The 21,728-nt window shown below is 45.6% G+C and overlaps 1 protein-coding gene and 7 non-coding genes across 8 annotated transcripts; all 8 read right to left on the bottom strand.

Moving 5' to 3' along the window:
* Positions 1-5,944: 5,944 nt before the first annotated feature.
* TRNAN-GUU (transfer RNA asparagine (anticodon GUU)) lies at positions 5,945-6,018 on the bottom strand. The gene has a single exon. It is a non-coding gene; the product is annotated as a tRNA-Asn (tRNA).
* Positions 6,019-15,797: 9,779 nt separating this feature from the next.
* Positions 15,798-16,981, bottom strand: LOC146183514 (uncharacterized). The gene has a single exon (XM_084608717.1). It carries the CDS (start codon positions 16,944-16,946, stop codon positions 15,819-15,821), a length of 1,128 nt encoding a protein of 375 aa, XP_084464843.1. The 5' UTR covers positions 16,947-16,981; the 3' UTR covers positions 15,798-15,818.
* A 2,996-nt stretch (positions 16,982-19,977) lies between these two features.
* Positions 19,978-20,051, bottom strand: TRNAN-GUU (transfer RNA asparagine (anticodon GUU)). The gene has a single exon. It is a non-coding gene; the product is annotated as a tRNA-Asn (tRNA).
* Positions 20,052-20,272: 221 nt separating this feature from the next.
* On the bottom strand, positions 20,273-20,346 carry TRNAN-GUU (transfer RNA asparagine (anticodon GUU)). The gene has a single exon. It is a non-coding gene; the product is annotated as a tRNA-Asn (tRNA).
* Positions 20,347-20,567: 221 nt separating this feature from the next.
* Positions 20,568-20,641, bottom strand: TRNAN-GUU (transfer RNA asparagine (anticodon GUU)). The gene has a single exon. It is a non-coding gene; the product is annotated as a tRNA-Asn (tRNA).
* Positions 20,642-20,862: 221 nt separating this feature from the next.
* On the bottom strand, positions 20,863-20,936 carry TRNAN-GUU (transfer RNA asparagine (anticodon GUU)). Its single transcript has one exon. It is a non-coding gene; the product is annotated as a tRNA-Asn (tRNA).
* A 221-nt stretch (positions 20,937-21,157) lies between these two features.
* TRNAN-GUU (transfer RNA asparagine (anticodon GUU)) lies at positions 21,158-21,231 on the bottom strand. The gene has a single exon. It is a non-coding gene; the product is annotated as a tRNA-Asn (tRNA).
* A 221-nt stretch (positions 21,232-21,452) lies between these two features.
* Positions 21,453-21,526, bottom strand: TRNAN-GUU (transfer RNA asparagine (anticodon GUU)). The gene has a single exon. It is a non-coding gene; the product is annotated as a tRNA-Asn (tRNA).
* Positions 21,527-21,728: the final 202 nt, after the last annotated feature.

The following is a 21,728-nucleotide window of genomic DNA, read 5'->3' as shown; positions in this document are numbered from 1 at the left end:
TGTCCAAGACTGGCAGCCATTCCGGGGGTTCAGATTGCCCTCCGAAAATATCACGCGTGTACATTACACTTTCAACAAAATACTGATGGGCTGGGTGTACGACAACATCCTCATGGCGAACATCCATTCGCGTTATCCATATGCTATGCATACACAAGACCATTAATAAATCACTGGGCACTTCTCCTGGCTGGGCGCATAGAAGGTAGCGTATGCCAAACGGCGTTATTGGTAAGTCCTTTTTGATAGTACGCTGTAGCACGTCCCAGAAAAAAACCGCATCGTACCAATCAAGGACAATATGCTCTATGGATTCCAGCTTTTTGCTAATTAAACAGTCAGTAGACCAAGGCATAAAAAGGCCTTTGCTTTCCAGCCATGGCTTCACCGGAAGAGTGCCGGTATGCAATTGAAAAAAGAAGGTTTTAGCGGACGATCTGATGGGCATTCTTTTCACTCTTTTCAACACGTCCCGCTCCGGCCCCAAAGCATATACAGCGCGATAAAGAGGCACAGGTAAAAAGGTTTCCAATAAATCTTTGCAAAGCCGTTTTCGCGTAACAGTACACATATACTCATTTGAAAATCTCGCCTTCACTATTTGGAAAGACGCGACAACTTCGCGAAGAAAAGCACTTAGAGCCATTGGCCCTGTAGACATAGTCGAAACTACATATTCCGGCAGTGAATCCCGCAATCGCACCTGGATTACCGTTCTAAGAAAAACATCGCTTTGTTCGCGCAAAAAAAAAAGAACCTGGTTACAGTCTACTTTAAGTATAAATGTGACAATCCCAGTCCACCATTATGCACCGTATGAAACAGATTGCATCGACTGGTACGCTCCCATGTGGAAGCCCACACAAACGTGGCAAATACCCTATGCAGTTTTTGAACAGAAATTCTTGACATAGATAACACTTGCAGCATGTAAAAAAATTTTGCAACAAGGAACATATTGCAAACGGTAGCTCTTGCGAACACAGAAAAGTTATGTCGTCCCCATTAGTTTGCTTGGGTTTTCACTTGCTCAACTTCCCCGGCCCAACATTCCTTGCTTTCACGGTAATGCTTTAGTGGCACACCAAGGTTATTGCCTGGCGTTATTGTCCATTGCATACTGGAGAACAGTTCAGGCGCCTATTGCCAGTTTCCGTGCCAAAATCCTAAACACTTTGCCCAACTAATTTCACTTCCACTTGCAGTGCAAAAAGCATTGGCTTCTTTTACAACTTCTTGCACGCTCTCATGGTCCGTACAAAAAACCGCAATGTCGTCCGCGTATGCCAAAACCCGAACTTCACTTTGAAAAAAATCTATAGCCACGTATGTTTGGCCTTGTAAGCAATCTTAAACAGAAAGGCTCCAGATAAAGCGCAAACAAAAGGGGAGACAGAGGACAGCCCTGTCTTACTGACGACTGAACAGGTATACAATCGGTTAAATGCTTATTCACGACCAGTCTCGCAGAACAGCACTCGTAAACCATTTTCATTTGTAATCACGGAGCCAGCATTGACATACTCTAAAACAGAGAAAAATATTTCATGTACCACTTTATCAAATGCTTTGTGGAAGTCTAATTGCATCATAAAGAAACACAAGATGTTTGCACAGTTCATTAAAACGAGAGATGCGGACGTACTAGCGAGATTTAAATCATTGCGCAATAAGCTGAATAAAGAAATTAGGATAGCTAGAGCCGCTTACTATAACAACTTGTTTGATATCCAGCTTTCTAGAAATCCCAAAGAAAAATGGAGGCGCTTAAACTTAGTTTTAAATAGAAACACACACAGCAGGAACATAACGAGCTTAATAATCGATGGTAAAGAGACCTCAGGTTCATGCCTTGCAAATGCATTTAATAAATTCTTTTCCGAAGTAGGTTATAGCCAATTCAATGCCGGAATCGCGAATTTCTTGAGTGACAAGATAGAGGCATCTCTCTTCTTAAGACCAACGGACGAAAGTGAAGTTTTTGCAATATGCCGAAAATTAAAAGACACCTGCAGTCTTGATGCACATAATATACAGAGCCGACCAGTTAAGTACATTCTTGACATAATTACGCCATGCCTAACCTATATATACAACACCGCACTTATTACAGCTCATTTCCCTACTGACATGCAGCTAGCCAGGGTAGCCGTGATATATAAAAAAGGCGATGCGAACAAGTTGGGAAACTATAGGCCAGTGTCTGTACTTCCGTACTTTTCTAAGGGTTTAGAACAACTGATTCGCATCCGTTTGCAACATTTTCTGCAGAAACATTCCGTAATAACCGACTGTCAGTATGGCTTTACACAAAATAGGTCGACGGAGCATGCGCTACTCGTCCAAAAAGAATACATTTTAAATAATTTTGAGTCACAGCTTCTAACTCTCGGTGTTTTCGTTGATTTCAGTAAAGCCTTCGATTGCCTAAATCACGATATTCTTTTTGCAAAACTAGAGAACTATGGCATACGCGGACATGCTCTCAGCCTAATCAAATCTTATCTGAATTCACGCTCTCAGTATGTGGTGATTAATCATTCCTCTTCACAGATTCTAGGAATTTCGAATGGCGTCCCTCAAGGCAGCATTTTAGGGCCACTCCTGTTTAATATATATATAAATGACATCCCTAATATCAGTAACCACGCAAAATACATTATATATGCAGATGACACCAGCCTATTTTTTTCTTCCAAAGACGTACAAAGCTTAGCAGACACCGCGAATCGCACGCTCTTATCGCTTGCCACATGGTCATCAGCCAACTCATTAAAGATAAACAAAGAAAAAACTAAAGCAGTACTCTTCCTTCCTAAAGGAAAACAAGTACTTTACCGCCCCTCGTTATACCTCAATGGCAGTGAAATCGAGTACGTGGACACATTCAAATCATTAGGTGTAACGTTTAGCAGTACGATGACATGGGAAGCCCATGTTAATAATATTGTGTTAACGCTTTCTAGAATTGTCGGAATTACTTCACGTAACAGGCATATTCTACCTATCAAAACTAAAATTACTTTATATTATGCATTTTTTTATTCGCACCTTAGCTATTGCCTTCTTGTCTGGGGCCATACAACGGTATCCAATGTCATTAAACTGCAAACATTACAAAAGAAAATGCTTCGCGCAATTGTCAACGGGACGTATGATTCGCCTACTAAACACATTTACCTACATTATAATATTGTACCTTTCAACAAATTGTTTGACTAGAGATTTACATGTCTCTATAAATCAACGATAAAAAAGGGTGATTCATTCTTTTCTGAAATTGTTCCTATTACATGTCGCCACTCATCATACGACATCAGACTGCAGAGTAGGTTTGCATTACCAAAGTGCAGAACTAACTATGGGTTTTGTATGTTGAGAATTATTGTGCCAAAGTTTCTAAATACCCCTTTGAGTGACCAAGTGAATATTATGTCTTTTTCTTCCATTCGTAAAAGCTTCATTCAGCAATCTATGCTACAGTGATGTCAATTGTGTTTGAACATGCTGTGCCACTCTGTGTTATAGCCTCACGGTCTTCTGCGTCTATTATTGCTGCCAGTTATGAGATATGTTCTGTCAACCTTGTTCTGTAGATGCACTTGTATTCATTTTTTTTTTTACCAGTGGTTGTTCTTGCCTTGTGCCTACTGCTGACTTGTAGGGGTGGTGAGGCCCATCAAGCGGTGCATAATTCACTGCTTTTTTCTCACCATCCCCAGTTTGTATGTACAAACTTAAAGATTGATTGATTGATTGATGGCTACGTGGTCATGCATCGCGTCACAACATTCGAGAACACTCCTTGCTGCGTGTATATTAGTAAAAATGGTCCTTCCTTTTATACCGCATGTCTGATGTGGGCCTACAAGAGAAGTAATTACACGTTGGAGTCGTCGCCCTAATACTTTCATGTAAATTTTATAGTCAACATTCGTTAGACTTATAGGACGGTAAGACGCTACAGACTGAAGCTTAACTGGGTCATCTGTTTTTGGGATTAGTACAACGTATGACATTCGAAAAGACGGAGGAGGTACGTTCTTTTCGTAGCATTCACTAATAACTCTTTCCAGTAAAACAGCCATTTCAGTTGAAAAGGCCTTGTATATGGCAGCACCAAGACCATCTGGTCCGAGTGACTTATTGGAATTTAATTCCCCGATAACGGCCTCAATTTCCTCGGAAGTAATACTTGCTTCAAGTGTCTGCGCCACTTCGTCTTCCACTCTCGGCATCAGCGACAGAAAATCTTTTCTGAAGCGTTCAATGTCCGGTGTTTTCAGGCTAAACAATTCCCTGTAAAATTCTACAAACGCCCGTTCAATCGTTTTTTTTTTTCGAGGTAACTATGTTCTGATAGCAGCTTTCTGTTATCTCTTTTGACACTGCGTAGCTTTTTTCACCACTAAGTGCCCTTTTCGTGGGCGTCTCTCGGAGCCACAATTTTTCGCTGCGTGCCCTTATCACCAAACCGCGATACTTCTCTTCGTCTATCACCTCAAGTTTGGTTTATATCTTTTTTATAGCTTGGGAGAGCAATCCAGGCTTAACGCTCTCTATGCTAAGCATGTATTCAAGTGTGCTACGAAGTTCTTTTTCTTGTTCTCTTTGTTTACGTCGGAGAGTGCATGCTCGGTAAATACCAGCTATCTTTATATCTCACTTAAACTGCTCCCATGCTTGTATAAAATTAGAGTCATTTTGAAACATATGCGTAATATACTCTTGCGTAATATATGCGTAATATATTTTTTTTATATTCTCTTCATCCAACAGCAGTATTTCATTAAATTTCCATAGCTCCCAATTGAACTTTGTTGCCTTACTTTTCATACCTAGAGTAATCATTACGAGGTAGTGGTCACTGAAGCTCATGGGAAGTGTTTGATATTCCGAGCTCAAGGGCACACAATCAAGGGGAACATATATTCGGTCCAACCTTGCATGACAGCTACCTTGAACGTGCGTGAACTTCGCTTCGCCTTCATGCGTCAATATACAGCCAGCATCTTCAAGCTCTGCCTCATTAACAATGTCATTCAGTAACTCTGCACTCTTGTCACGAAGGACACGGTTTGTTGTTCTATCTTCCGGTCTACAGACACAGTTGAAGTCGCCAAGCAGAAGAACACGCCTATCATGTATTAGTAAGGATTTCATATAGTGAAAAAACTCTTCGCGCTCAAACGTTCTAGTCGGCGCATAAACGCAGATCACTCTCCAGTCCAATCCAGAAAAACTGAAATCACATATCAAAAGCCGACCACTCTCACACGAGAACACAGACTGTACACACACTATGCAATTTCGAATGAAAATGACACATCCCCCCGATCTTCCAACCGCATGACAAACGCAAACACTATATCTAGAACGATATATTTCAGCCATTTTATCTGTTTGTTGTTCGCTTTCCATTTTGCTCTCTTGAACTGCCAGCACATCAATTTCATTTTCCAGCAGAATGCGGTTCAGCTGCAGTTGTCTTCGACGCGTTGACAGCCCTCTCACATTTAGCGTGGCTACGCGCAAGCCAGTGGAAAAATTGGTCGCCATCTCAAGAAATTATAAATCGCGAAACATTTCACTCACATCTCTTCTGCAGAAAGACATCATTGCGGTTGAACTGTTGCATGGGATGACCATTCTTCCGTTTTGGTGAGTCTGTCCGTCGTTCCAAGCGCTGCTCCCGATCATGGACCGGGCTTTTGCGCCACGGAGGCCGGGACGGAGGGCATGCCAAGAAGAAAGCTTCTCTAGCTAACAACACACTCGGGCAGCTTAAAATAGGGCGTTTAGTGTTTCATGAAGCATTTTTTTTTATTTAATGCACGAGATTACAGCAACAAAGCAAAATATCAATTGGTGTGTTTCTCTCAATCAACCAAACTTGTTTTGCTGCTCAGTGACAAATTACACTAAAGCTAGAACCAAAAAATGCCGCCACCGGGAGGACTCGAACCTCGAACCTTTCGGTTAACAGCCGAACGCGCTAACCGATTGCGCCACGGAGGCTTTTTTTTTTTCTTTTTTTTTGCCGAGAAACACAAAACAAAAATACACATCATAAAAAAACGTCAACTACACTTGAGCTAACGCGAACGTGGCTAAAATCTTTTCAAGTGCACTAACTCATCAAAGAGACAATGCCATTGTGGCGGATCCTGCTGCCTCCTGAAAGTTTCACGTATATAAACAGCACTTTCAATAACGTTTTCACGCGCAGATCATGTATCTATGTCTGCATGACGAACCTGCATTCGTGTTTTTCACAAACTATGGAGGCCAAGAAGCATAATTAAATCAAAAGGTGCATCATCGTTCTGCACTGGTAGGAATCTTATACCGTAAGGAGTTAATGGAAGTTCCTTTTTAATTGTCCTTTGGAGGACGTCCCATAGAAAGACAGCATCCCAACACTGTAAGAAAACGTGTTGAATTGTTTCCGGTTTTTTGCACAACAGGCAATTTGTTGTCCATGGGACGAAGATACCTTTTTCATACAGCCAGGTTTTAACAGGGAGCGTATTGGAGTGAAGTTTGAAAAGGAACGTTTTAGCTGATGGCCTCACGGGCATCTTCTTAACTCTTTTCAAAACGTCCTGCCCTGGGCCTCCACAGTGTAGTGCCCGGTAAAAAGGCACCGGCAGCATCACGTCAATGAGATCTTTATACAGTTTTTTTCTGGGAACATTGGAAAGATAATCAAAAGAAAACCGCACTTCTAGCAACTTGCACGAAAAAACAACCTCGCGCAGGTAGCCAGTCACAGTATCAGGCATGTTTCACATGACACAATCCATTCAGGGAGCAGCCTCTGCAATCGCACTTGCATCACAGTTCTTAGAAAGGTATCTTTTTGATCACGGAGGAATATAAATCGCGAGACCACCTGACGCAAGAACAGATGTGCAAGGCCAAGCCCGCCCCTTTTAACAGAAATAAACAAATTCGTCCGGGCGGTTTTTTCCTATGTGGATGCCCAAATAAAAACAGCAAAAACGCGGTGCATTTTCTGAATTGAGGTTCGTGAGATACACAACACATTTATGAGGTACCACAGCCTCGAAATAAGAAAAACATTGCAAATAGAAGCGCGGGAAAACATTGACAGTTGCCTTCCTTGCCACGCATCCGCTTTTTCTTTCACTCTGGATGTTTCTTCCACCCAGTGCACGTTGGGATCTTGATAACATTCTAAAGGCACGCCAAGATATCGTGTTGGAAAAGCAGACCATCGCAGCTTACAGAAGAAATCAGGTGTCACGTCCCAATCACCGTGCCAAAACCCAGAGCTTTTCTCCCAATTGATCTTGCATCCGGTTTGATCACAAAATGTTTGGACGACACCAGTGACTTCGCAGATGCTCTCTCTAGTTGCACAAAAGACTGCAATGTCATCAGCGTATGCTAGCATTTTCACGTGTGATGATTGCAGCTTGAATCCTAAAATGCGATCGCTATCAATGATAGCCAAGCAAAGTGGCTCTAAATACAGTGCAAAAAGCAGGGGTGAGAGCGGGCAGCCCTGCCTTACTGATGACCGTACTGCGATGCTGTCAGTCAGTTCACCATTCACAATAATACGGGCCGTGCAGTTCGCATAAGTCATTTTAACACCCTCCACTATAACGTCACCAAGGTTAGAATGCTCCAAAATGGAAAAAGGAATTTCGTGCGAAACACGGTCAAAGGCTTTCGCCAAATCTAATTGCATCATGGCTATCTGACCACCGAGTGCATCAACGCATCATAATACGGTTCTTGCGACATGTATATTCGTGGCAATGGATGGACCCTTGATGCCGCACGTTTGACGAGGCCCAACCAATGTTTTTATTACGCTTTGCAGTCTTTTTGCTAAAACCTTCATTTACACCTTATAGTCAACATTGGTGAGGCTTATCGGTCGATATGACCCCACCAACTGTCGTTTCTCCCTGTCTTGGGTATTAGAACAATGTGCGATGTAGAGAAAGACAATGGAACAGTATTACGTTCATAAGCTTCAGAGATTACACAGAGCATAAACTGAGCCGCATACTGCTGAAAAGTTTTAGAGAATACGGCGCTTAGACCATCCGGCCCAGGGGCCTTCCCAGGTGTCAGGTCATCTATTTCAGATAGTATCTCCTGCAACGTTACCGGTGTTTCTAGGCGCGCTTTACTTTCGTCATCCAGTGCAGGCATCAGTCTCAGAAAATCTGTTCGAAAGCCGCCTACAGTCTCAAGCTTAGCGCTAAGCAGTTCTTCGAAGTGCTCTGTTACCGCACGCTGAATATCTTTAGCATCTTCAGTGATATGGCCGGCATATCTTATACTCCTTATTTCTTTCTGGCAGGCGTATCTTTTCTCGTATGCTAGCGCTCGTTTTGTCGGTACTTCTCCAGCCCAAAGTTTTTCAGCCCTTGCACGTATAACAGCCGCTGTGTATCTTTCACTGTCGATTGTTTCCAACTCACTTTTTATCTCTCGTTTTTTACTGGCGAAATGCCCTGGCCCTGAACTTTCCATGCTCAAAAGAAACTGGAGTTGTTCATTCAGTTCTTTTTCTTTCTCTTTATGCCACATCTTACTGCTCTTTTCTATGGATTTCAATTTGACCCACTCTTTGAAGCTGTCCCATTCAGCTGCAAAACTTACTGGTCGCATAGCAAGACGATTTTCAAACTCGGTCTTAACTTCCATAAGGAACTCTTCATCGGCGAGAAGCTTGGCATTCAGTTTCCATAGGTCCCAGTTAAAGCGCGATATCTTTCCTTTCCTACCAAACACTGCACTCACGAGACAATCATCACTGAAAGACACAGGCTTGACCTCATATGCAGTGCATAAGGAAACAAGATCAACCGAGGCATACACCCTGCCCAATCTAGCATGGCTATCTCGCTGAAAGTGCGTGAACTCTGGCTGGTTTCCAGTGGAGAACACATTGCCAACATCCTCAAGGCCATATTCATGCACAAGTGCATTCAACAGGTCGGAGCTTCTGTCTGTTCGAGGTTTACACTTCGCCGCTCGGTCCACAGCTGAGCACACACAGTTGTAGTCACCAAGTACAAGCAAGATTTTGTCAGTCTTCAGTAACAAATTCAATGGACTCAAAAAACGATTCACGTTCGCATTTTGAATTGGGAGCATACACACACACAACACGCCAGCATAAATTACAGTAGGTAAAATCACTAACCAAAAGCCGACCACTTGGACAGGCAAAAACGGACTCTACGCTTACTCCCAGCGTGTTACGTATAAATAAAAGGCATCCACCCGATACACCAACAGAATGGCATACACACACATAAAAGTTTGCTTGAAAAGAAGCCACCATACGGTCAGTGCTTTCTTGGCTCTCAATCTTTGACTCTTGCACAGCTGCTATATCTATATCATTATCCAAAAGGAGGCGACTGAGCTGGCATTGTCGCCTTCTCGCTCCCAGCCCTCTGACATTCAAAGTAGCTACGTGTAACGGCGAATTAAGCTTAAGAGTCATGAATTAGAAAGAGACGCCCGTACCAGCATGGTGCCTACCTTCATGGTTGCGTGGCCTCCGCTTCTGAAGAACAGCGGCGTATGTGTGCATGGAATGTCCTCCCAGCAGTATATCGGGCTGCATTCAAACGAAGTCCAAGCACCGTCTTTCATTTTTTTTTCCACACACGCCCCTCTTGGTTGCAGAATGTTCCTGACGCTGGTCGGTAGGCAGCCGACCCACACATCGTTCAGGACACCACAAAACTACGGAGGCGGTTTCCCCGCCTGCCGCGTGTCGGCCGAGAAGTTAGGCTTCGGTCGCAAAGTTGCTCTTCGGATGCCCGCAGATTTCGGAGGCGGCTCACCACAAACACCGCCTGGCAGCTGAGCCTCCTCGACGCTTTCCTCGTGCGGTCGTTTCGTGGCAATTAAAGCTGCTGTCTCCGGCCCAACCTCCATGGCATCAGTACAGGAAGGCTCAGTATTGAGATGGTCCTCAGCATCAGAAAATTTGATTACGTCTTCTGACGCTTCCTTTGACGCGCTTTCATGGTCCTGGGATGGAACGTTCAAGACATGCTGAGGTTCATTCTTTTCATTTGAGACCGTCACCTTATTCTTCTTTAAAACCGTCATGGAAGGCGCGTCCTGTTTCGTTGACTGACCTCTAATGTCAGCAGCCTCCTCCGCATCCGCCTCGTCCATAATTAACTCGGACGAGTCTTCGCTGGTCCCAGGTCCGGCAATGCTAGCGTAGGTTCGTGCACACTGGCTGTCTTCATGCCCGAACCGTCGACATATTCCGCAGCGAGGAACCTGGCACTCTTTGCGGATGTGACCCGTACTCCGGCAGCGTAGGCACAACGGGGGTCTGCCTGGCACAATCACTAGCGCCAGCTCGCCGCTAACATTCAACTCATGCGGCACGTCGTCGAGCTTCAAGCCAGCTTTCAGCTTCAGCGTGGCGATTCTAGTGGTGGAGCCCTTTTCTAGCATACCTTTAACACGCCAGCGCTCCCGAGAAACCTCCGACACCTTTCCGTACGGCGCAAACGCAGCACGAACATCCTCGTCTGGCACGTTGTGTAGCAGCCAGTGAAGTTTGAGTCGCACGTCCTGGTTCGCCGGGTCAATCACCAAGCAGCGACCGTTTTTTACACACAGCTCACCTACACTTACAATCTTGTTCACCGCTTCAGTATCTTTGAGAGTGACGGCCCAGACGTGGCTCATCCGATACGCCCCCATTGCGATAACGTCGGGGATTAGCGAGTGTTGCGCCAAAGCATCCCGGAAATCTTCCACCCGGTACGGGCGGGCCCTGATATCGGCATGCAAAAAAACGGTATTCAAAACAAACCGACCTGTTGGCATTGCAGGCAAAACAACCTGGTAAGTATTGTCCTGTTCAGCAGTCCTGTTACCGCGGCCTGACATGGCCGCTGAAGCCGCTCCTGAGGAGCCCTGCATCCTGCGTCCATTCACTGGCGTGGCCGGAAGCAGAAACTGCGCCACGGAGGCCGGGACGGAGGGCAATGCCAAGAAAAAAGCTTCTCTAGCTAACAACACACTCGGCAGCTTAAAATAGGGCGTTTAGTGTGTCATGAAGCACTTTTTTTATTTAATCCACGTGACTACAGCAACAAAGTAAAATGTAAGATATGTGTGTTTCTCTCAGTTAACCAAACATACTTATGTGGCACAGTGACAACTACTACACTGCAGCTAGAACTAAAAAAATGCCGCCACCGGGAGGACTCCAACCTCCAACCTTTCGGTTAACAGCCGAACGCGCTAGCCGATTGCGCCACGGAGGCCGGGTCGGGGATATGCCAAGAAGAATGCTTCTCTAGCTAACAACACGCTCGGGCAGCTTCAAATGGCTAGGGTGTTTAGTGTTCCATGAAGCATTTTATCCACGACACTACAGCGACAAAGTAAAATGTCAGATGTGTGTGTTTCTCTCAGTTAACCAAACATGCTTGTGTTGCACAGTGACAACTACTACACTGCAGCTAGAACTAAAAAAAACGCCGCCACCGGGAGGACTCGAACCTCCAACCTTTCGATTAACAGGCGAACGCGCTAACCGATTGCACCACGGAGGCTTTTTTTTTTCTTTATTTATTTACCTGTTCATTCAGACAAAGGAAATACATTGTAATAAAAGAGCACTTCAGCCTGTTTTGGCTGAAGTGATACATTAAAATTTCTTGAACGGGATCAGTTCATCCAATACATTCAGCCATGAAGGTGGCTCAACCTGCGCCCGATAAACTTCACGTACACAGCACAGACTTTCAACAAAGTTTTCTCTCACCGACAGCACATTGACATCTGCATTGCTGACTGCCATTCGTGTCTTCCATAAACTATGGAGGCCGAGCAGCATAATCATGTCGTAGGGAATACCTTTGTGATCATTGTCTGTTGGTGGATAGCGTATTCCTATAGGTGTTATGGGTAAATCCTTCTTTATGGTACGTTGCAGAATATCCCAATAAAATACCGGGTCCCAGCATTCAATGAACACGTGCTCGATGTTCTCAGGCTTTTTACATATTAAACAGTTTGGGGTCCAGGGTACAAATATTCCTTTGTCAGCTAGCCAGGTCTTAACGGGAAGTGTAGTAGTGTGCAGTTTGAAGAAAAACGACTTCGTACTTGCTTTGACCGGCATCTTTTTAACTCTTTGTAAAACATCTTGCCCTCGGCCTCCATTGTTTATCATTCGATACAAGGGAACTGGCATCATGACATCTATTAAGTCACTATACAATTTTTTCTTGTTCACCAGACTTAGATATTCCATCGAGAATCGAACCTTCAGTATATAGGCAGAGTCAACAATCTCCTTTAAATATCCCTTCAACCCGCATATTGGCCACCCTGCAGTAGACACAATAAAATCTGGAAGGGCATTTGCTAGACGCACTTGCATCATTGTACGTAAGAAGGGCTCACTTTGATCCCAGAAAAACATAAAACGGGAGACGAGTTGCCGAACAAACAAATGTGAGAGACCGACACCACCATCTCGAACTGATCGAAATAAATTGGTTCGTTTTGTCCTTTCCCAGTTGGACGCCCAAATGAATACAGCAAACGCTCTGTGCATTTTTTGCACATATACGCGTGACATAGAAAGAAACTGCAAAACATACCACAATTTGGAGATTAGAAAAATATTGCATATGGATGCCCTCGCAAACATGGATAATTCTCTACCTTGAAAAGCCCCTGCTTTCTCCTTCACTTCGGGCATCACGTCCTTCCAGTAATCGGCGCTCCTGTTATAATATTGCAGTGGCACTCCCAAGTACTTCGATGGAACGGTTGTCCACTGGAGGTTCGCAAAAGACCTCGACGCAATTTCCCAATTTCCGTGCCAGAAGCCGACACTTTTGTCCCAGTTAATCTCAGCGCCTGTCTGTTCACAACAGTTTTTGGCAACGAAAATTGCTTCTTGAACACTTTTTTGGTCGCTACAAAACACCGCAATATCATCCGCATAGGCAAGAACTTTCACCTGGGACGACTCAATACGAAAACCGTTAATTAGTTCGGAGTTGATCAGTTTAAGACAAAATGGCTTCAGGTATAGAGCGAAAAGTAAAGGAGAGAGTGGGCAACCCTGTCTTACTAAAGACCGTACTGGGACAGTTTCGCTTAAGCTTTTGTTAACAATGATTCGAAAGGTGCAATTGTCATAAACCATTTTTAGACCATCAAGAATAACACTTCCTACATTTGCATGTTCGAGCACGCTGTACAGAACTTCATGCGATACCCGATCGAATGCCTTTGCCAGGTCCAGTTGGATCATTGCTACTCGACCAGCAAAGTCATCACATCATTCCAGAATACTACGCGCAACATGAACATTTGTGCATATACTGCGCCCTTTTACTCCGCATGTTTGGTGCGGTCCAACGAGTTGCATGATCACACTTTGCAGGCGCTTGGCCAGAACCTTCATGAATATCTTGTAGTCGGTATTGGTCAGCGTAATCGGGCGATAAGACCCTACCGACTGCAGTTTCCTTTGGTCATCCGTTTTGGAGATTAACACTACGTGACCAGCACGAAAAGACAGCGGCATTTGTTTTTCTTTGTACGCTTCCGTGATCACCGCATGTAAAGCTGGGCTAATTTCATCTCGAAAAGTCTTATAAAAAGCGGCCCCGAGGCCGTCGGGCCCTGGCGTCTTCCCAAGGACTAGCTCGTCAATTGCGCTTTCAACTTCACCAATGCTGATGGGTTGTTCTAGGCGAGCAACAGTGGGCTCATCTAATCTGGGCACTAGCGATAAAAATTCATCACGCAGTTCGCACCTCGTTCTGTTATTCCCTACCAGTTCTGTATAATATTCCACAAAGGCCTGCTCAATTTCCTTCTTGTCGCTGGTAATCTCATTGTGGTACCGAATCTGCCGGATTTCTTTCTGCGTTGCATACCGCCTTTCACCGCACAACGCACGTTTGGTCGGTGCTTCACCTGCCCACAACTTTTCAGCCCGCGCTCTTATCACTGCCGCTCTGTACTTGTCTGTCTCCAGTGCTTCTAACTGGTTCTTTTATTCTCGGATTTTGTTTATGTACATGCCAGGCGCTGCTGTTTCCATACTCATTATGAAATCCAAATTGCACTTCAATTCTTTCTCCATTTTTCGACATCTTTGATGAAGTATTGTTCCTCGTTCTATCGCGATCACCTAGACGTCGTTCCTAAATGTCTCCCACTTTGCTGCGTAGTTCCATGAGCTAGTCGAGGGCATTTTAGCTATCTCTTCTTTAATTCGCTCAATGAATTCTTCATCCTCTAGCAGTTTTACGTTAAGCTTCCAGAGGTCCCAACTAAACCGTGACTTTTTGGGCTTGTTACCAAACGTAACCATCACAAGACTGTGATCGCTGAACGAGAGGTGCTTTAGATCGTATTTTTCACATGCTGTGACAAGTTGCAAGCTGGCGTACACTCTGTCTAGTCTCGCATTACTGCCGCGTTGGAAATGCGTAAAACCGGGATGTGAGCCTTGGGACAGTACACTGCCAAGATCTTCCATATTATAGTCTTGAATTAGTGAGTTCAGCAACCGAGCGCTCTGATCGCGGATCGGGGACTTGGGTACTCGATCTTCTGTTATGCAGACACAGTTGAAGTCACCCATAAGAATAACACTTTTCGCGCAATTTAGGAACACTTCAACCTTCTCAAAAAAAGCAACACGCTCAGTCTGATTGTTAGGTGCATACACACATATAACACGCCAAGCACTACCAGACAGTACAAAGTCAACAACCAGTAACCGGCCTTCTTCGGATGCTACGACATTTTCCTCCACAATGCCCAGACTGTTTCTCAAAAATAAGGCGCAACCACCCGACCTTCCAACCGCATGACATATACACACATTGTATCGCGACTTAAAATTGGCAACCATTCGATCTGTATGTTCCTCACTCTCAATTTTGGTTTCTTGCAAAGCGATAATGTCCAAATCATTTTCTAGGAAAATTCGGCTGACTTGACGCTGACGCTTGATCGCTGCCAGCCTCCTGACATTCAACGTCGCTATGCGCAATGGTATATGAAATATTATTCCCTTATCTCTGGAGGAACACACAAATCGTGCAGTGCTCATCTCAGGGCACCATGTCGCAGCAGCGGTTTCCGTGCTCAGCGGATTAACACTTGTGTCCACGCTGTGCCAGCCTTTACTAGAGGCTCGATGCGCTTCTTCTGGGTCGTCCTCCATGCGTAGTCAAGTGTCGCGCACGTTGCTCCGGATTAACACTTGTTTCCACGCTGTGCCAGCCTTTACTAGAGGCTCGATGCGCTTCTTCTGGGTCGTCCTCCATGCGTAGTCAAGTGTCGCGCACATTGCTCCGGATTAACACTTGTGTCCACGCTGTGCCAGCCTTTACTAGAGGCTCGATGCGCTTCTTCTGTGTCGTCCTCCATGCGTAGTCAAGTGTCGCGCACGTTGCTCCGGATTAACACTTGTTTCCACGCTGTGCCAGCCTTTACTAGAGGCTCGATGCGCTTCTTCTGGGTCGTCCTCCATGCGTAGTCAAGTGTCGCGCACGTTGCTCCGGATTAACACTTGTGTCCACGCTGTGCCAGCCTTTACTAGAGGCTCGATGCGCTTCTTCTGGGTCGTCCTCCATGCGTAGTCAAGTGTAGCGCACGTTGCTCCGGATTAACACTTGTGTCCACGCTGTGCCAGCCTTTACTAGAGGCTCGATGCGCTTCTTCTGGGTCGTCCTCCATGCGTAGTCAAGTGTCGCGCACGTTGCTCCGGATTAACACTTGTTTCCACGCTGTGCCAGCCTTTACTAGAGGCTCGATGCGCTTCTTCTGGGTCGTCCTCCATGCGTAGTCAAGTGTCGCGCACGTAGCTGGTCGCCTTGTACCGCTTGAAGATGAGAGCGTTTTGTGGCCGAAACAGCGGTGTCTTCCATGGTTGCATCTTTTACATTTTGTAGGGTGCTTGGTTCGTTCTTTGCGGTATCCTCCAATTCGACAGTAGGCGTCGTCTCTTGATTTTTCTTCTCCTCCTGTTCGAGTTGAGGCAGTTCATGCTGCGGGGCGGTCGTCGCCACTGTGTCCTCACCGCTTGAAGGTTGCAGGTCTTTTGCAGCAGCAGATGGCAACACCCCTGCTTCCTTTGACGCTTCCTCAGCCTCCACCTCATCCATGACATGTTCAGCCAGTTCACTGTTCCTTGCCGGGCCCGTCATGCTGGCGTACGTGGGAACACACTGGCTCTCATCATGCCCAAATCGCCGACAACGCGAGCACCTAGGCACTCGACAGTCGCGACGAATGTGGCCTTTCCCTTGACATCGCAGGCAAAGGGGGGGCCTCCCTGCGACTACTAAAAGAGCTGGCTCACCTGCGATACGGATTTGGTGGGGAATGTCTTCAGCCGTGACACCTTTGTTCAGTTTCAGGCTCAACATCCTTGTTGTGGACCCCTTTTCGGTGACGCCCTGAACACGCCACCTCTCTTTCGACGTTTCCGTCACTTCACCATATGGTCGGAAGGCCACCCGCACATCTTCGTCAGTCACATTATGGAGAACCCAGTGCACCTTGACTCGTACTTCCTGCTTGTTGGGGTCGATAATGATGCACCGACGTTCCTTGACGGTAATGCTTTCAGCCGCGAGCACTTTCTGCACGGCCTCTGAACTTCTAAACGTAACCGCCCACACGTGATTCATTTGGAATGCTCCCAGGGCTACAACCTCAGGGAGCAAATCCAAACGGGCAAGGGCATCCCTGTTGTCCTCGACCCTATACGGCCGCGCCCGAACGTCACCGTGCAAAAAAACTGTGTTCAAAACGATACGACCTGTAGGTAGGTGGGGCAGCATTACTTCGTATTCCTCGTTATCATGAACAGCAATCCTGTTTCCGCGGCTCGGCTGAGCCGCTAACGCCGCTCCAACGGAGCACATGATAGCACGTCCGTCACGCTCGGTGGCCGGAAGTGGAATCCCACGGAGGCCGAGTTGGGGGGTATGCCAAGAAGAATACTTCTCTAGCTAACTACACCCTCGGGCAGCTTAAAATGGCTAGGGCGTTTAGTGTTTCATGAAGCATTTTTTTTTATTTAATGCACGAGAATACAGGAACAAAGCAAAATATCAATTGGTGTGTTTCTCTCAATCAACCAAACTTGTTTTGCTGCTCAGTGACAAACTACACTAAAGCTAGAACCAAAACATGCCGCCACCGGCTGGAATCGAACCTCCAACCTTTCGGTTAGCAGCCGAACGCGCTAACCGATTGCGCCACGGAGGTTGAGTTGGGGGTATGCCAAGAAGAATGCTTCTCTAGCTAACAACACCCTCGGGCAGCTTAAAATGGCTAGGGTGTTTAGTGTTTCATGAAGCATTTTTTTTATTTAATGCACGAGAATACAGGAACAAAGCAAAATATCAATTGCTGTGTTTCTCTCAATCAACCAAACTTGTTTTGCTGCTCAGTGACAAACTACACTACAGCTAGAACCAAAAAATGCCGCCACCGGGAGGACTCGAACCTCCAACCTTTCGGTTAACAGCCGAACGCGCTAACCGATTGCGCCACGGATATAGTGTTCTAGAATTGAGAAGTGTGCCGTCTGCCGCCGGCGAGCTGGTCGTTTCAGCGATGACAGGAGAGAGGGCGCTGTGTGCAGGAGGAGCGCAGTGAGCGCGGAGCAGACAGCTGGGTGAACCGTCACCGCTAGTTCAATCGGACTCCAAAGGCACGCTTGTCGAAATGTGTTAAAGCGGTTATGTTCATGAACAAAACAACTAGTTCCCTATAAAATAAGCGGCCGTCGTCAGGGAACGGCAATACAAATACAGGCAATGTAAGATACAGATTGCCGACGAACTGACAAGCAACGGCAATATATATTTCCTGAACGTATTGGGTGCTTTATTTCTCGAACACTAGCGGGAGGTTCAATGACGAATGTCTAACGTATTTCTATGATCATGTAAATTTTTAATATTGGATGCACCGGTTTATGCGGCCTAGACTGAAGTCTTCCGTCGACGCTCGCACGTACTGAAAACGCAGTGAATGGTGTTTTAGGCTAGGCTAGCGTACTTTTTGCGCCACATGTAAATAGGGGTATGCGAAGATTGCTTGAAGACAGAAAGTATGCCAGCGCTTACTGATGACTTTATTTAAATGTGGGCGAATACATATGAACTGGCAGTCCTACTCAAAACGAAATGAATGAATGAGAGCACATAGCAATGAACGAAACCACATAATGGACGACGTGAAAAAAAATCGCGACTTATATAGTACAAACGTATAAAACTGTACAGAACTATATGAGAATAATAATGAACTGTACTAGGCTGTGAATAAATTAAGCTGCTAAATTTGAAAACACACAAGAGAAAGGCAGAATGATTAAAGTCCTCAAACACGATTACTTGCACCTCCTCAGCTTTAATTGCTTTACCTGCTCTGCTTTAGAGGTCTGCTCTTGGTTTCGCAACAAAAACGCAATCGCATGAGGACGTAGAACTTCACTATGTTAAGTGTCATTTCTTTGTCATGAGTAGGGCAACTAAACTTGGAAACCTCTGCGCTTTACAAAAACAAAGCAAATTCACGCATGCTATTTGCGTTAATCTTTCTTGAACTAAAAAAAAACCGTGAAAGACTCTTCCAGCGTGTGCCCGAGCTTTGCAAGCTCCGAGGACGGATAAAGACCTACGTGGTCGAAGTTTGAGATAAATTGATTTTCTTCTTTTTGTGCCGCGCACGATTTGCTTGAAATGAGATAAGCGGAGCAAGTACTGCATTTTGACTTCTTCACGAACTTTCTAGCGACATATCCTGCAATATAAGCTATGAGACGGCTAGAACTGTGCCTAGTGACGTATCTGTGGTCATCTGAAAGAAGGGAATTTCGTCGTCCTCGAGCCTTCCCTCGTCAACCAAACGGTCAAGCTCCTCAATAGGATTTGAAAGAAGCTGGGTAGGTTTCTCGCTTGTACGGCGAATTCCAAGTAAGGCATTTACAATTTCAGCATTACAATTTCCTGTCTTTGGGGGCTTCGCTTGTCACTAAAAATTGAGCCGGCGTGGGATGATCGTTGCAGCCATTAAATTGCCTCACGATGCCGAAGAGGTTTTCTAGTTTGTCTTGGCTTAGTCTCGATGTGATAATGTATGTAAAACCGTATTTTGCAGATTAGTAGTCAACGAAGTCGACTGTGGACTGCAAAGTTACCCGAAGGCCTTCCGCGGTGCTGTTGCTTAGGAAACATGCATGCTTTGAGTCAACCATGCTTTGAGTGTATTTCGAGAAGGGAAGGGTTCGAATAGGGAAGGGTTCGAATAGGGAAGGCAGCAGAAAGAGCGCTCAATGAGCAAGAAGAAAGAACGAAAGGAAGGAAAAGAGCATTCAGTAAAAGAAGGGGGGGGGGGGGGGAGTCATACGAGACGGACGGAACTGTTACTGTGCTCTCTGCAAATATGTGTTTTCCTGCTTGACCAATCATCGCTCTACGCTCAACAACGCGCCATAGTACAACAGCCAGAGAAGCAACGCGATGCAACAAAATTCACGCAGGAAACGAGCCGCAGAAGCAGACGCCCCAAGCGTTTCCTCTGCGGCGCGCGCGCTTGTGATGCGCTCCTGCGGCTGACAGCGCCACCTACGCTTTTCATCGCTCCGGCGACCACGTCGCTCCCATTGGCGCGCGCCAAAGACGGCACACTTCCTAATTCTAGAACACTATACCACGGAGGCCGAGTTGGGGGGTATGCCAAGAAGAATGCTTCTCTAGCTAACAACACCCTCGGGCAGCTTAAAATGGCTAGGGCGTTTAGTGTTTCATGAAGCATTTTTTTTATTTAATGCACGAGAACACAGGAACAAAGCAAAATATCAATTGGTGTGTTTCTCTCAATCAACCAAACTTGTTTTGCTGCTCAGTGACAAACTACACTAAAGCTAGAACCAAAACATGCCGCCACCGGGAGGACTCGAACCTGCAACCTTTCGGTTAACAGCCGAACGCGCTAACCAATTGCGCCACGGAGGCCGAGATGGGGGGTATGCCAAGAAGAATGCTTCTCTAGCTAACAACACCCTCGGGCAGCTTAAAATGGCTAGGGCGTTTAGTGTTTCATGAAGCATTTTTTTTATTTAATGCACGAGAACACAGAAACAAAGCAAAATATCAATTGGTGTGTTTCTCTCAATCAACCAAACTTGTTTTGCTGCTCAGTGACAAACTACACTAAAGCTAGAACCAAAACATGCCGCCACCGGGAGGACTCGAACCTGCAACCTTTCGGTTAACAGCCGAACGCGCTAACCAATTGCGCCACGGAGGCCGAGATGGGGGGTATGCCAAGAAGAATGCTTCTCTAGCTAACAACACCCTCGGGCAGCTTAAAATGGCTAGGGCATTTAGTGTTTCATGAAGCATTCTTTTTATTTAATGCACGAGAATACAGGAACAAAGCAAAATATCAATTGGTGTGTTTCTCTCAATCAACCAAACTTGTTTTGCTGCTCAGTGACAAACTACACTACAGCTAGAACCAAAACATGCCGCCACCGGGAGGACTCGAACCTGCAACCTTTCGGTTAACAGCCGAACGCGCTAACCAATTGCGCCACGGAGGCCGAGATGGGGGGTATGCCAAGAAGAATGCTTCTCTAGCTAACAACACCCTCGGGCAGCTTAAAATGGCTAGGGCGTTTAGTGTTTCATGAAGCATTCTTTTTATTTAATGCACGAGAATACAGGAACAAAGCAAAATATCAATTGGTGTGTTTCTCTCAATCAACCAAACTTGTTTTGCTGCTCAGTGACAAACTACACTAAAGCTAGAACCAAAACATGCCGCCACCGGGAGGACTCGAACCTGCAACCTTTCGGTTAACAGCCGAACGCGCTAACCAATTGCGCCACGGAGGCCGAGATGGGGGGTATGCCAAGAAGAATGCTTCTCTAGCTAACAACACCCTCGGGCAGCTTAAAATGGCTAGGGCGTTTAGTGTTTCATGAAGCATTTTTTTTATTTAATGCACGAGAACACAGAAACAAAGCAAAATATCAATTGGTGTGTTTCTCTCAATCAACCAAACTTGTTTTGCTGCTCAGTGACAAACTACACTAAAGCTAGAACCAAAACATGCCGCCACCGGGAGGACTCGAACCTGCAACCTTTCGGTTAACAGCCGAACGCGCTAACCAATTGCGCCACGGAGGCCGAGATGAGGGGTATGCCAAGAAGAATGCTTCTCTAGCTAACAACACCCTCGGGCAGCTTAAAATGGCTAGGGCGTTTAGTGTTTCATGAAGCATTCTTTTTATTTAATGCACGAGAATACAGGAACAAAGCAAAATATCAATTGGTGTGTTTCTCTCAATCAACCAAACTTGTTTTGCTGCTCAGTGACAAACTACACTACAGCTAGAACCAAAACATGCCGCCACCGGGAGGACTCGAACCTGCAACCTTTCGGTTAACAGCCGAACGCGCTAACCAATTGCGCCACGGAGGCCGAGATGGGGGGTATGCCAAGAAGAATGCTTCTCTAGCTAACAACACCCTCGGGCAGCTTAAAATGGCTAGGGCGTTTAGTGTTTCATGAAGCATTCTTTTTATTTAATGCACGAGAATACAGGAACAAAGCAAAATATCAATTGGTGTGTTTCTCTCAATCAACCAAACTTGTTTTGCTGCTCAGTGACAAACTACACTAC

Source organism: Amblyomma maculatum, chromosome 7, assembly GCF_055883805.1.
Source record: "Amblyomma maculatum isolate TAMU_Amacu chromosome 7, ASM5588380v1, whole genome shotgun sequence".
Lineage (NCBI taxonomy): Eukaryota > Metazoa > Arthropoda > Arachnida > Ixodida > Ixodidae > Amblyomma > Amblyomma maculatum.
This window is presented reverse-complemented; position numbering and strand designations above follow the sequence as displayed.